This window comes from Delphinapterus leucas, chromosome 2 (genome assembly GCF_059928025.1).
Source record: "Delphinapterus leucas isolate spDelLeu-1000000601 "Yukka" chromosome 2, BTC_Dleu_Yukka2, whole genome shotgun sequence".
In the NCBI taxonomy this organism is placed as follows: Eukaryota; Metazoa; Chordata; class Mammalia; order Artiodactyla; family Monodontidae; genus Delphinapterus; species Delphinapterus leucas.
Genome location: NC_143130.1, coordinates 67,748,032 through 67,762,470, shown reverse-complemented (window position 1 = coordinate 67,762,470; position 14,439 = coordinate 67,748,032). Strand labels below are relative to the sequence as shown.

The window sequence follows — 14,439 nt, the reverse complement described above, 5'->3', positions numbered from 1 at the left end:
TCTTGGAAAAACTAAGAGCTAATTGAGCCAACAAAAGATAAGTATATGATCTGAGCCTTATTAACACACTACTCTCACCAAACAAATCCATATATGCACAAGGTCCTTTCTGAGATAATCCTGGGATTACTGCTTTTCACTTAAATGATGCTTTTTATTAACACCATCATAATCATTGTAATTTTACAGGTAAAAGTATGTCTTGAAAAGGTAAAGATGACAAAGAGGAAGGCTGGGGAAGAGAAACTGGAACTGAACTAAATGTCAGTTTAGTCAATTTCAATGATCTCATTTAACCTTTAAAACAACTCTGTGGAAAAAAGGACAATCACCCCAATTTTGCCAAAGCAGCACAAAGCTCAGAGACTTTAAATAAATTGCCCGAGGTCACACTATAAAGAAGAGAGTGATAATTCAAATTCAAGCCTGACTTCAAGCCCTTTACCACTGCCCATTATGAGTTACATGAAATAATTTATTTAAGCTTTCTATACCTCAAAATACTTGAATCTATTTTTCAGAGCCTCAACGGTTCTTAGGCTTTCTTCATGTTGCTTTTCTTTAGCTGCCAAAAGGGACTTCAGCTTTTCTTTCTGAAATGGAAAGAAATAAATACAGAGCAAAATCACCCTGTGCTTGAAATTGTGTTAAAAATGTGTTTTAGAAAATGTGAATTAGAATTACTTTGAGGACTATAGTTAATGAATTCTCTAACCTGGTCAATTTTTTTTTTTTTTAAAACGGAACTTTTTTTTTTTTTTTTTGGCTGTGTTGGGTCTTTGTTGCCATGCGTGAGCTTTCTCTAGCTGCGGCGAGCGGGGGCTACTCTTCCTTGCGGTGTGCAGGCTTCTCATTGTAGTGGCTTCTCTTGTTGCGGAGCACGGGCTCTAGGTGCACAGGCTTCAGTAGTTGTGGCTCGCAGGCTCTAGAGCATAGGCTCAGTAGTTGTGGTGCACGGGCTTAGTTGCCCCGTGGCACATGGGATCTTCCCAGGCCAGGGATTGAACCTGTGTCCCCTGCATTGGCAGGTGGATTCTTAACCACTGCGCCACCAGGGAAGCCCTAACCTGGTCAATTTTTAACTATTAGTAGAGTTCAAAATTTGCAGAACTATACTAATAATATACAATATACACAAACAATATTATGAAAAATTCAAATTTCTGTGGTTTGTTTTAAATCTTATCATTTTCAGACATTTTCTCTATAATGCTTAGAATTTTATATCTTTTCATGAAAAGTTTCATAGAAAATGAGCCATTCAGAGGCTCATTTCAGTAACAAGAAAATGCCTACAATAACCCACGCCACTATACTCAAAACATAATTTTACAGTCACACATAGGTTTTGTTTTTTCCTTTGAGCAATAACCAAAAAGAGAATTCTGTCTCCACATCAGTTCAGGATTTAAACCTCTATTGCAATGTTATCTTCAATTTACACAACAATTTACAGCTTTAAAGTAAAACTTATCATCCTACCTCACTTTCCAGATCATCAGCAACCATTACTTCCTAAATTTAAAAAGAAGAAGAAATGTATTTTCACTCTTGAAAGTTTATGTTAAAAAGCATGAGCTTGGCAAATATCTTTTAAAAAGACTGGTGCATGTCATTAAGATTGGGGATTAGGCTGTGAGAAGAAAATGCCTATGTGCTACTACTTCTGTTCTCTACGTTGTCATTCATGCTTCTCACTAACCAGGTTCAGAAGCACTTTCGATTCTTCTGAGACCCCATCAGTTACTTAAAACTCTTACCTGCTCTTCCTCCTCACGTCTTCTGTCTACTTCTTCCTCTCTAATCCCACAACTCCAGTCACAGTTCAGTCCTTTGTCATCACCACAGACCAACAGTGTTCTCTGTTCTTAGATCCGACCTTGTTTCATGTAAAGGTCCTAATAAGATATGACTTTCCACAGGGCAATGACCTGATTTTACCTCCTTTAGCACCTGGCACCATGACTTGCTGTGATGGGCCGTCATTAACAATTTGTTACCGATGATAATGACTCGTAGTAAAACAGTTCTGGATTTTTCTGGTATGACGCAGATTATTTACCTCATTCAGCTGTAGTTGTAAACCATTTACTTTATCCAATAATATTCTCTGTTCCTGCTGAATTTTTCTCAACCTCTCTTTCAGATCTTCATTTTCAATCTCCAGATCCTTAAATAGCAAAGATAACAGGTGCCAGGCCAACTTTAAAGGAGCAATTCTTACGGAAGAAATTTCTAAAAGCAGTTCACTATCATAAACAGATATATACATATATAAAACAGCTTTAAGTATAAAGATACAATACTTTCAATGACATTCAAATAATTTAAAATCTATACATGAGAAATAACGCAGAAAATTATAGTCCTATGATAACTAATAAATACAACTATATACAAAGACAGCAAACCATTATGATTCTAATAAATAAGAAATAAAAGCATCATCTGGAAATAGAAAATAGCAGAAGAATATGTCATTTTAACTTTTGCCAAACATCTCTCAAATTTATGAGTTTAAAAAAGCATAAGAATATCAATACTTCAGTGCTCTGATAAAACATTTAAGCCTCCAATTGAAGGCTACAGTTCACTTTCTTAACACTACATAGTAAACTATGAAAACCCAAATAAAATGCTTTTGTTTTATCATATGGAAAAGGCTATTCAATTTATATTTTAATGGTATTTCAGTCATAAAATAAACCATTTAATTATGGCTCTTTTTCCAACACAATCCAAATAATAATTATTTTTTGAACACTTTGACGAACATAAAAGGTAAAAAGTGCTATGTGGTTACCGAAATTATTTTTCTTAATCAAAATAAAAAATACTTTAAGAAAAAGTTCAGATTTTGTTTATTTACACTGATAACCATCATTTTTATCACTATAATTAATTTTCTAAAAGGAATACAAATTTATGATTTATGGCCCCAAACAGATATATTTAAATCAACAAAAACTTACAGAAAGTTATTAAATTATTTACTTCCTAATATATATTAAAACAATACTTCTTGTAAGATAATACTGACTCAAACATTCATATCAAAAGTTAATTCTTTTAGAAGGAATTTGGCAAGAAAGTAGAATCACAAAACATAACAAGCTGCCCTTCCATCCCCTACTCATTTCCCCCGCATTTTTGCTTCCTTTCTTTTCCCCAACCCCACTACAAACAATGCTGGAATTCTTTGCAAAGGAAGATACCAATTTTTTTTTCTTTTTACCTGAATGTTTTGATGCTCCCTCTGATCTGATTTCATATTTACTTCATCTAGCATCTGCGTCAAATTTCGCTTTGGTAAAACATAAGAAAACACGGGTTAGCAAGTATGAGAATATAGAAAAGTACATTTTCCTCAATAGGCAATACACCCAATTAGTGATTCTCAGTTTATCCAAGTTTAAATTTTGCTGTACAAAACACAAGGTGGCAGTGTTTCCACTTAAAACTCCAAATGGAAAGCATCTTTAAGGATATAGGTTTTAAATAAATCAAGTATAATCTATTTTTTAAATACTAAAAAAATAACAGAATTTAAAACCCCTACTGCTAAGTATTTATTTTAACCAAAGTCACCAAATTTTAAAAAGGAGAAGTTGTACTAGAGGCAAAACTCACGTTGTACTATAAAGCATCAGCTACCATTCCCAAAAGAAGAATTTGGTGTTTAAAAAGAGGAGGCGGGGGGGAGTTACATTAATGTTGAGAGAAAATATGGAAATTACTTCTTTGAGTACTGATGAGATAAAATATCAAAGGGTGTGATAAGAAAGAGATAGACAATCCACTGACTAAAGCTATATAAAAGATTTCTAAATGACTTGGTTGGGTACATGATCTGTTTTTGTACACTTACTGCTTTGAAACTTTATTCCAGCTTAGAGATTTGCTTTAATAAAAGCACAATACAATCACTAAACAAGAGATAAAATAATTTTTTTGCCCAAATTGATCTTTAAATCTACACAATAATTTAGAAAGGTATTTCTTTCTTCCTTTTTGAGAGCTAAAGAAACAAAACGTGAATGCTTTAATTTTCCAAGATAATTTTATGTTCCACATTATTTGTTGACTCATGTGTTTAACTATCGTACTAATGAGCTTGGATTTAGAATTAGAGGAACAAGTTCCCATTAAGACGATGCTCTGTATCCACGATTTGGCCCAAACTACATGTCTAGCCTCATTCCTTCTACCAAAGGGCCGTTCTTGACGTGGGATCTGACCAGTCTCATCATACATACCACTTTCAGCCCCTGCCTTCCCTTCTGGTCTCTGGTTCCTGTCACTCTGCCCCTCTACTGCCCCACGGGCATGTTAAACATGCTCCTTCATCAGGGGCTTGTTACTTGCCCTTCCCTCTGCCCTTGAGGCTTCACCCACAGAGCCGCTGGCTCCCTCCTCACTTCCTTCAGACCTCTGCTAGAATGTCAGTCACTTCCTGACCACACCATCTAAAATAGCTTCCCGCCCTCTCCCTCTTCATTCCCTAATCCTGTTCTGCTTGTCTTCAAAGCATCTGCCATGGTGCTAAATACCCATCTGGTTACTGTTCATCTCTCTCACTGGGCTGGGAGCTCCATGAGGGCAGGGAATTTGAACGCTGATATCCCCAGCACTTAGAACAGTAATGGGCATATAGTAAGTAACTGAATACATCTTATTTTTTAAACTATACTGTAGGCTTCTTGATAACAAGGATTATATGTCCCTTAGTACACAAACAAATCCTATTTACAGCAGATATTTTTAAATGTATTTAATTAACAACTGAAACAAATGAGTTTTACTGTTCTTAGCAGAATATTAACTCCATGAATTCATTTAGATAATTCCTATTCATTTAGATACCATTCCCATATTAATATTCAATAATTCTTTTAAATACATGTATATTTCAGAAATAGTTTTTCTCTTAATATGTGTGAGATGCCTGGTATTGATATAAGAGGGCACATTTTATTTCCCTCTACACCCACTTAGGTTATCTGAGGAATGGGAGAAAAGGCTGAAACAGCTGCTCCAGATGGGAAAGAAAAGTGACAGCAGATATGACCCATGCAGGGACGTATTACTTAATTCTGATGGACTGAAAAGGAAGCATGCTTTCATACAGCTTTCAAATTTAGGTGCGAGCTACAGAAATGATACAGAATGATGACAGGATGGCTCAGAAGGTACCTGATTACTTCTCTTCAGGGTTTGGAAGTGCTCAGGTCCCTCTCATTAGAGAAAAGCTGAAAGCCTGGAAGGGGACAGTCAGCAGAAGAGGAGAGCTGCCTACACTAGCTTTGGGTGAGATGGTTTAAGAGTGCGCAAAGCAACCCCACACACTTTAACTCGAAGAGATCAGGGGAAATGATTAGACATCTACTGAGACTGAAACACAAAACCAGGGTTAAATAGTGATTTGATAATAAACTTAGTGCAAGGTATGAATTATTTCACGTACTGTGTTTTTTTTAAAGTCAAATCCTCATTAAATTAAATACAGCAAAAAAAGAAAAAGAAATCAAAATGTTAACAGTGGCATTGAAATCACATATATAATCAGTTTTGAATTCTGTTTTCTTCATTTCTTATTGCTTGGAAGAATTTTCCCACATCAGGGGATATTCGACTCTGTTACTAAGGGAGAATAGGAGAAAACTGTCTAGGGTCTACCAAGCTAATATTCATCATCAAAGAAACTCAACAAGGTGCAATATTCCATACTTGAAAAGGCTGGATGTTCAAGACCAGCAATCAGGAGTCTACTTATTTCCCATTGGATACATTCATTGTAATTAAGACCCATTGTCTCAAGCTGAGTGACAGTGTCTGGATAAAGCCTCAGGACCTCATGGCCTAGGTTCTACATGGGCATGATTAACTGGGAAGAGAGAACGGCATGCATTTAAACTCAAAACAGTTATATATAACCACTACCCAGGTTTACTCAACACTTTACTTAAACTGCACAATATACATAATTTTTTAACCTGTTGTAAAGATGGTCCTTTCTTCCAAACTTCTCTCCCTGAAGATTTAAAGAGAGGGAAAGGGAGGAGAAAGAGGAACAGTGAAACAGCAGGTTAACTTGGGTAGATTTGCATTCACCAATTATGTAATTAAGTCAATATTAAAGAAATAAATTTTTAAGTTTCTTTTGAAGTTTATGACCTTACAGTTAAAACAACAATGAAATATCACTTTTGCCTATCTAATTGGCAAAGTATTTTTTTTTTCCTATGACAACATCCCTGTAGATGATATTCAATGCCAGGGAGGGGAGACAGGTGAAAAATACAAAATTTAAAACATCCTAAATTAGAAGGCAACTTTTCGATATATATTAAAAGCTTAAAAAAATGTGCATAACCTGAAACCTCTTAATTCAATTTCTAGGAAGTTATCCTAAGGGTATAATAAAAATATGCTAAAATATTTATGCATAAGGACAGTCACTAAATGGTTATTTATACTAGTAAAAACTGTATAAACAACTTAAATGACACCTATAGAAAACTGCTTAATTAAATTAAACTTAGATGGAATTTTATGTATCAATAAAACTCATACTGTAGAAAAAATATTTATTTATGAGGCAAAAGTCTTCGAACTATATTACACAAAAAGTAATCTACAGCTCACTACAGGTGACCTCAATTTTATGCATAGAGAGAAGACTGGAAAGATATTCCTCAAAATGTTAGTAGAGGCTCCTCAGTGGTAGAATGAGTGGTTGATTTTACTTGCTGTGCTTTTCTGTGCTTTTCAATTTCTCTTTAATAAGCATACGAAAATATGTGGCACAAGTATTCAATAAATCTTACTTGAATATTTTAAATACATGTTTAAACAATGATTCTTTCTTTAAAACTTTTTAAGTACAAGAGCTTAAGCACTTCACCCCTCCTCATCAAAAAATATATATTAGCAAAACACTTTATTTGGCTCTTTCTTTTCAGTTCTTAAATTACTCCACAGTAGAGTAGGGTTGACTGGATAAACTGGACAATAAATGTAACACACACTGCCTCAAGACAAGTGACTATAATGTAAAACCACACAGCTGGGGCAGAGAGGGAGATGAACCAATACTGCTTATTGTAAGGAGTGTTTTGCCTCTTACGAACTGTAGCTCTACCACCTAAATCTTTAAAAGCTGCTCTTTATTAACTAGCACTTTTCTAGTGACAGAAAACTGCTGGTACCTTTGCTGGTATTTTCTGATGCAGTCTTCAGTAAGGTTAGAATGTCCAGATTGTCACCAATTCTTGCATAGTAAGAACTATCATGGCCAAGGGCATCCAGCAAGGTTACATCAGCACCATTTCTGATTAAGACTTCTACTGCATCTTTGCAACCATACTCGCAACCTAGCATGAGAGCAGTTCTAGAAGGCAAGATGGAAGAATAAAAGACCTTGAGAAGGATCAAAAAAAAATATTTCAGAAATCTCTTTCAGAGGTCCCCTTCTTAAAGAACAGATATTACTTTAAAAAGCCACGTTGTTACAGACACAGATTTGACTTCATATTTTTATCTTATATTTTAACTCCATTGCATTTATAAAAAACATTTGTTTTGTGTCTTAGTTTGCAGAGCTAACATTTTACATCTACCTACACACATTCGTTACTTCTACTACCAAATTAACCTCCTTTATTCCAGTCCTTCTATGTACTACAAGTTAATTGCCACAAAGATCTTCCACAACTGATACTGTCACCTTATCTGTGCAAAACCTACAATGATAAACCCAAGTTATTTAAATCACTTTGCAGGCCTTTCCGCGTCCCTCGCGGCGGGCAGCAGGACAGAGTGGCACAGTCCTTTCCGAGGGTTCTCGGCCAAGGGCTTCATCGTGGGCCCTGCTGCCGCCAACCACACTCCTCGTTGGAGAGAAGATGGAGGGCCGGAACAGCGCCATCTCCGCCGGTGTGTGCGGGGCCCTTTTCATTGGGTACTGCATTTACCTTGACCCCAAGAGATGGAGTGATCCTAACTTCAAGAACAGGCTGCGAGAACGAAGAAAGAAACAGAAGCCTGCCAAGGAGAGAACTGGACTTTCCAAGTTACCTAACCTTAAAGATGCTGAAGCCGTTCAGAAATTCTTCCTTGAAGAAATACAGCTTGCAAGAGTTACTAGCTCAAGGTGCATATGAGAAGGGTGTTGACCGTCTGACAAATGCAACTGCTGTGTGTGGATGGCCACAGCAGTTACTGCAAGTGTTGCAGCAAACTCTTCCACCACCAGTGTTCCAGATGCTTCTGACTAAGCTCCCAACAATTAGAGAACCGTAAGTGCTCAGAGCTTGGCTGAAGATGTGGAATGAGAAACAAGTGTCAATAAAATAATCTCAATTTAAAAATATTTTAAAAATCTTAACTTGAAAGATGATCAGCTCTGGGGGAGTAAGGGCAAATAAGCTTGTTATGGACTGTCCTACACTCAAATCTACAAAAGTTAATTTTTACTTTGTGCAGATCCATTTGTCTGTTTTATTTATTTTCCCAGTGAAAAGTGTATTTTGTTAGAGAGGTTTTCATTTTATAAATACACTATCAGTTACTGAAAAAAATAAAATAAATAAATCACTTTGTGAACTGAACCACATCATGCAAACGTCACCAATGAATCCCTTCTATTCCAAACCAAGAATCAGATTCCTGTTCCTGATTTCTCTCTTTAGAAGAGCCTTTCTTCTCCTACACATCTCCTTCACATTTTCACACTTAATTTTAAAATTTGCCTTCTCAAATAAATCTTCTTTTTTTGTTGTTGTACGTGGGCCTCTCACCGTTGTGGCCTCTCCCGTTGAGGAGCACAGGCTCCGGACACGCAGGCTCAGCGGCCATGGCTCACGGGCCCAGCCGCTCCGCGGCATGTGGGATCCTCCCGGACCGGGGCACGAACCCTTGTCCCCTGCATCGGCAGGCGGACTCTCAACCACTGCGTCACCAGGGAAGCCCTCAAATAAACCTTCTTTGATTAACCCCATTATCATGGACCACTGGTTTATTCTGCCATGATAGAATCGTCAGCACTTAAACACTTAACAGTATGATTGGCAGATCATAATAATGCAACAATTAAATCATCATGGAAATTTAGAAGTACTCTAGAAATTCTCTATTTTTACTGCTGAGGCAACCAACACTTAATGAAATGAAGTGACTTATCCTATATATGATTCTGTCTTCAATTGTGAATATTGAATTTCATACGGAAACTGATTTTTGCCTTTATTTGATGTCTGTTCTATTCCTCTTTTATACTCCCCGGTAGTTGCTGGAATGCAGTTTTACATAAAACAGGCATTAACCAATTTTTTGTTATAAGGGAAAAAATGTTATAGGTAAGACAGGAAGAAAGAAAAGAAACTTGAATACAGAGTGTCAGAAACAGATTTTAATTTACCTTTAAAACCATTTGATATGTAGTCTAAATATAATACACATTGCCCTATCGCACTGGTTTTTTTGTGAAGTTCCAATGAAATAACACAGACAAACATACTTGGAACAATAGGTATACTTGGAAAAATATGTATACGTGGATCAGCCAGATCACCCCTTTCTGATCCTAAAATTTATTTTTCAATCTAATCATGCTTGGAGCCAGATCATAGTATCACAAAAACAAAGTAATATAAAAAAAGCCACTTTCTTAAAAATCACATTAATGATTTAATTGCTTAAGAATTTCCTCCTTTGAGATGCCTGAACAATGAAAACAATGAGAGCTATAAAATGTGACATCCAAAGACTAATTATACTTATCTACTTCCAGTGAACTACAAACAATAGAATACGTGTTTAGAAGAATAAAAGTAACTGAAAAGAAACCAACAATTTTACCAGTAATCATCTATACAATCTCAGAAACTTGTCATAAATTATGGTAATGCTTCAACTGGTGGAAGGGATGTATTTCAGATACTTTGTTGTCAGAAACTCCGTGACTATAAACATCAGAATTATAATATAGCAAGCAGCATGATACACTAGACCCAGAAAAGAGGACAGAGAGAATTACAGATAGAAATTGTTAGTGCACACCAACTAAAATAACATCAAATACAGGTGCAGAAATAAATTAATGAAATCTGTATTGGGGTACAGAAATGAACTCAGTTTCAAAGAAGGAGGTGGCATTGTGCCCAGCAGAAAGGAGAGAAAACACCTTGAGAAAATCTACACTGAAACATGTCAAGCTCCAGGACACGCAAGAACTTCCTTACTCTCAAAAGATTTACTAATGAAGATGTAGAGACTGTAAATGTCATTTTTTATTCTTCTTCCTTATTTGAGCCCATTTCATTAAAGATTATTTTATAAGCTCAAAATAACTAGGATATAATTACTCTTTTCTTCAGTTCTTTGACCTGAACACAGGCCATAATCACTGCCTGTATTTCGAGTTTACCCTGTCATCATCCCCCATTTCCCTCTCCCTCCTTCTTCAGCCAACTCTGAAGAGTAATAAGAAGTGAGTGCTAATTCCAAGGAAGGGAGAACCACAGGGGATAGAAAGGCCAAGTCACAGCAGCAGAGCTTCAGGATCACTGTGCATCGAGCTGGTGTCTGGGGAGCCGTGATAAAAGAATTACCTGTTTTGTTTGTCTCTGGAATTAATATCCGCCCCTCTATCTATCAGCAGTTGACATATTGTTGGCCTACACATCTGAGTAGCCAGAACAAGGGGCGTCCGCCCATCCTAAGCAACAAGAAAAATAAGACAGCATTCAGACAACGAGTCTCCCAAAACATGAAAGTCAGAATACATGAGCTGAAATGAGAATAAACATAAACTGACTTACTACATCTCTGGTATTCACTGAGGCCCCGTGGTCGCAGAGCAGCTGTATGCTAGAAGGACAGTCTGCCATAGCTTTGAGGAACAAAGGAAAATGATAAATGGTGAACATCTGTTGGTAACACGTGGTGTTTTGCTAGACCCGTATAAGGCCTAAATTCTTCAATCCCTAAAGTACTAAACTTCACATCCTTCACTCTCAGTTTAGCGTTACAAGCATTGATTTTTCTATCTGAAAATGGATTACACAAGATCATTTTGTAAATTTTGTATAATTTATTAGGACCAAGGAACACTGTCACTCTTGCAGAGGACAAGAATATACTGCTGTGCTAAGGGTAACCACTGATAATGAAAATCACACTTAAACTTTCTATTTATAGTATATTTTAAAGTATGGCTATAACTTACTGAATCCTTGAAGTGTTAGTGTAGTTTTTTTAAAAGAATCATATACTTTTTTCTTTATAGAAGACCCTCAGTAAATAAAGTATGATTCATACAATTCATATTTCCTTTTCAAAACACAAACTGCAATGTCTGCCCTTGATGCAAAAGCAGGGTCATTTTGCTAAAAATTATATTATAAAATCACATGATGCCTCTTCTCTGATAAATGCTAGAGTTCATATCAGGAAAAAAGTGGTCAAATTCATAAAGTACGATTGTGTTTATACTTCCCACGAGTTTTTATAAAAGTTTTATAAGTTGATATTAGTTTATTTGCACAAAAAAGTACTAAGTCAGTGTTCTTTTTTTTTTTTTTGGTGCAATTCAATAAAGTAAAACCAAACATACATTAAAAAATCAAGTCAATTTTTCATTTCTGTTGTCTTTAATCCAGCAAGTCTTTTATATAAAATATATAATCAATCTTAAAAAAAGATAAATTGAAACTGAATACATTAATTCAGAAATTATAAAATAACAACCATTCAGGCCCAATTAAAAATAAGAAGGAAAAAATGTAAAGCATAAAAAATTCCAGAGTTATATACTATACTGAACAAATCAAGTCAGTATTAAAGGTGCGATGATGGAGAATGCCAGCCGTTCATCCTTGTTCCATGGTAGTAAAACTGTGTTGGGCACAGGGTGGCTCACCTAGACCACAGTTCCCAGTCTCCTTTGCATGAAGGCATGACCACATGAGTTAGATCATGCCAATGGAGTCTGACATGAGGGACATGTGCTACCTTCTGAGTCTAGGGCTTTAAAAAGTGGTTATACATTCTTCCATAATCTTTCTCCTTCCTGCTAGCAGGATAACAGGTACCTATTATCAGCTTCAGCCTTAAAGATGAGGACAACACCCCCAGGCAATGGTAGAACTGCAAAATAGAAGAAATCTGGGTCCCTGAATGACTGTATGAAGCAGAGGTACAAGCCAATCTGATCATTAGGGCTGTGACACGAAAGAAATAAATTCTGTGTGTGTGTGTGTGTGTGTGTGTGTGTTTAAAGCAAATGTTATTTTATTTTGTCATAGCAGTATAATCTTATCCCTAACCAAGACAAAAATTGCTATCAGGAGTCAGGTGCTGTTGTAACAGATACCTAAATTATACAGCACTGGTTTAGTGGTTGGGTACTAGGTGGTCAGTAAACATATTTCAGGCTAGAAACCTTGTGATTTTTCTCATACTGTGGCAAAACATTTGATAGATCTATCATCTGTGCTAATTTACAAGGTACACTGTGTGACTATGGAGCCTTTCTAGGTGAAGCAATAGAAAAGAGCCCAGATTTTAGGGCATATTGGCGGCTGCTTACTGCTTTTAGTAAGAAAGAGATGAGGTCAACAAGAAAGAGATGAAGTCAAGCAAGAATTAGTTATGAACACAGATGGAAGGGAATAGAGTTTCTAGATATTTGGGACCTCACAGGTATAGAGAAGCCAATTGTTTCTCTATACCAAACAGCAAGATATAAAACTATTGTTGGTCACAACTTTTCTCAAAGACAGCCCAATAAGGAAAAATGAAAACAAAAACAAAAACAAAAAAACCAGATCCAGTCCTGGAATAAAGATCAGATTGAGGATACTACATTCCCATCCAAGACTATTATTTCAGATGACTTTGAGGTGGCAGTATTAAAATGGACAAATGAACTTATTTACAAAACAGAAGTAGAGTCACGGATGTAGAAAACAAACTTATGGTTACCAGGGGACGGGGTTGGGGGGGATAAATTGGGAGATTGGGATTGACATAACACACTACTATATATAAACTAGATAACTAATAAGGACCTACTGTATAGCACAGGGAACTCTATTCAATACTCTGTAATGGCCTATATGGAAAAAGAATCTAAAAAAGGAGTAGGTATGTGTATATGTATAAGTGATTCACTTCATTGTACACCTGAAACTAATACAACATTGTAAATCAACTATATTCCAATAAAATTTAAAAAAAAACTCTGTAAATTAACCTAATGTTCTACACAGTATTGAACATTTTATAAATAAATTTTCTAAATTTTGGTTAAAAAAATAAAATAAAATGAGGTAGAGAATCATGAGTCCAGAAATAAAAACAAGAAATAAAGGAGGGTTAAGAACTTTATGTCCAGAAAATAAATGGTTCCTGACATATGGAAGTGGCTGGCAACAAATAGGCCAGAAATCTACCAAGGTTTTGAGGGAATGCACTACCCCAAAATCCAAAAGCCCAGTCAGCTAAAACTAATAACTCTTCCTGTGCTTAAGCTGCCTATATAGAGAGCATACTTTCCAACATCCAATTTACCTGTGATCTTGGAGGATAATGGACAAGAACCTCCCAGAAGGCAGAGCTAGGGCCCACAGGGACACTAAGGGATTTCTCCTAGGAAACAGAACCAGGGGGCACCTGAAGGAGCTAACCAAGAAATTTACTCCAAGATCTCAGTTGAAAGCCTTTGCAAGTTTTGCTCAGCAGTATTTGAAACCTGCTGTTGAATAGTGACTGCTGTGTATTTCCCAGTTCTCCTGTTTCCAAAAGGGAGTCTTTATTTTACTTATCCTGTTCTCGCTGCATCACTATATTGTGAGGAGCAGATCTCTTTTCTTTGAGTCTACAAACTGTTGGACCATGAAGAGCCATTTCAGAGCCAAAAATACACAAGTGCACATCACCCAGAAATCCCAGACTTTGAGGTGGCTTCAGTGACTGAATTGGTTATGTATCCTCTCCCTTGGGGTGGGGATAATGTTCTATGTGTGGGAAGTAGGGGCTGCAGGAATATCTGGAAGGCCAGAGGGCTGGACTGTGGCAATTGTTACCAAAATTTGTTCTCCCCTTCTTCTACAGTGTGGCAGCTCGGCCATGACAAGTTATCTTGAGATTACATTTCTGGGCCTCCTTTACAGATAAATACAACCAACTGACTTTGCTCTTATTGATGGATTATGAGTAGTGGGCTATTTACCACTTCCAAATCTGGGCCTCAGACTGTGGGCATGCGCTCCTCCTATTCTCCTTCCCTTTCCTGCCAGCTGGAACGCAGGTATGACTACAACCCTGCTGCAATGACATTGCTGAGGAAGATACCAGAGGAAAGTGGAGCAACAAGATGGAAAGAATTCAGCTCATGAATGACCTCAAGCCACCTGCCAACCTATACCACCTCCGTTT

At 36.6% G+C, this 14,439-nt stretch overlaps 1 protein-coding gene and 1 pseudogene across 9 annotated transcripts in view; one reads left to right on the top strand and one right to left on the bottom strand.

The window, feature by feature from the left end:
* The window catches only part of UACA (uveal autoantigen with coiled-coil domains and ankyrin repeats), a 98,791-nt gene that overhangs the window by 15,451 nt on the left and 68,901 nt on the right, over window positions 1-14,439 (bottom strand). For 7 of the 9 annotated variants that reach the window (XM_089907046.1, XM_089907045.1, XM_089907042.1 and 4 more), the window contains 8 exons: window positions 10,821-10,891; window positions 10,611-10,717; window positions 7,209-7,390; window positions 5,994-6,031; window positions 3,236-3,304; window positions 2,063-2,170; window positions 1,483-1,515; window positions 495-593 (listed from right to left, as the gene is read on the bottom strand). In XM_089907046.1, the coding sequence (XP_089763172.1) occupies window positions 495-593; window positions 1,483-1,515; window positions 2,063-2,170; window positions 3,236-3,304; window positions 5,994-6,031; window positions 7,209-7,390; window positions 10,611-10,717; window positions 10,821-10,891 (707 nt within the window). Of the gene's footprint in view, window positions 1-494; window positions 594-1,482; window positions 1,516-2,062; window positions 2,171-3,235; window positions 3,305-5,993; window positions 6,032-7,208; window positions 7,420-10,610; window positions 10,718-10,820; window positions 10,892-14,439 lie in introns of those variants that run through there. The other 2 variants (XM_089907044.1, XM_089907048.1) reach the window with 2 other exon arrangements.
* Window positions 7,795-8,333, top strand: LOC115802765 (mitochondrial import receptor subunit TOM20 homolog pseudogene; annotated as a pseudogene).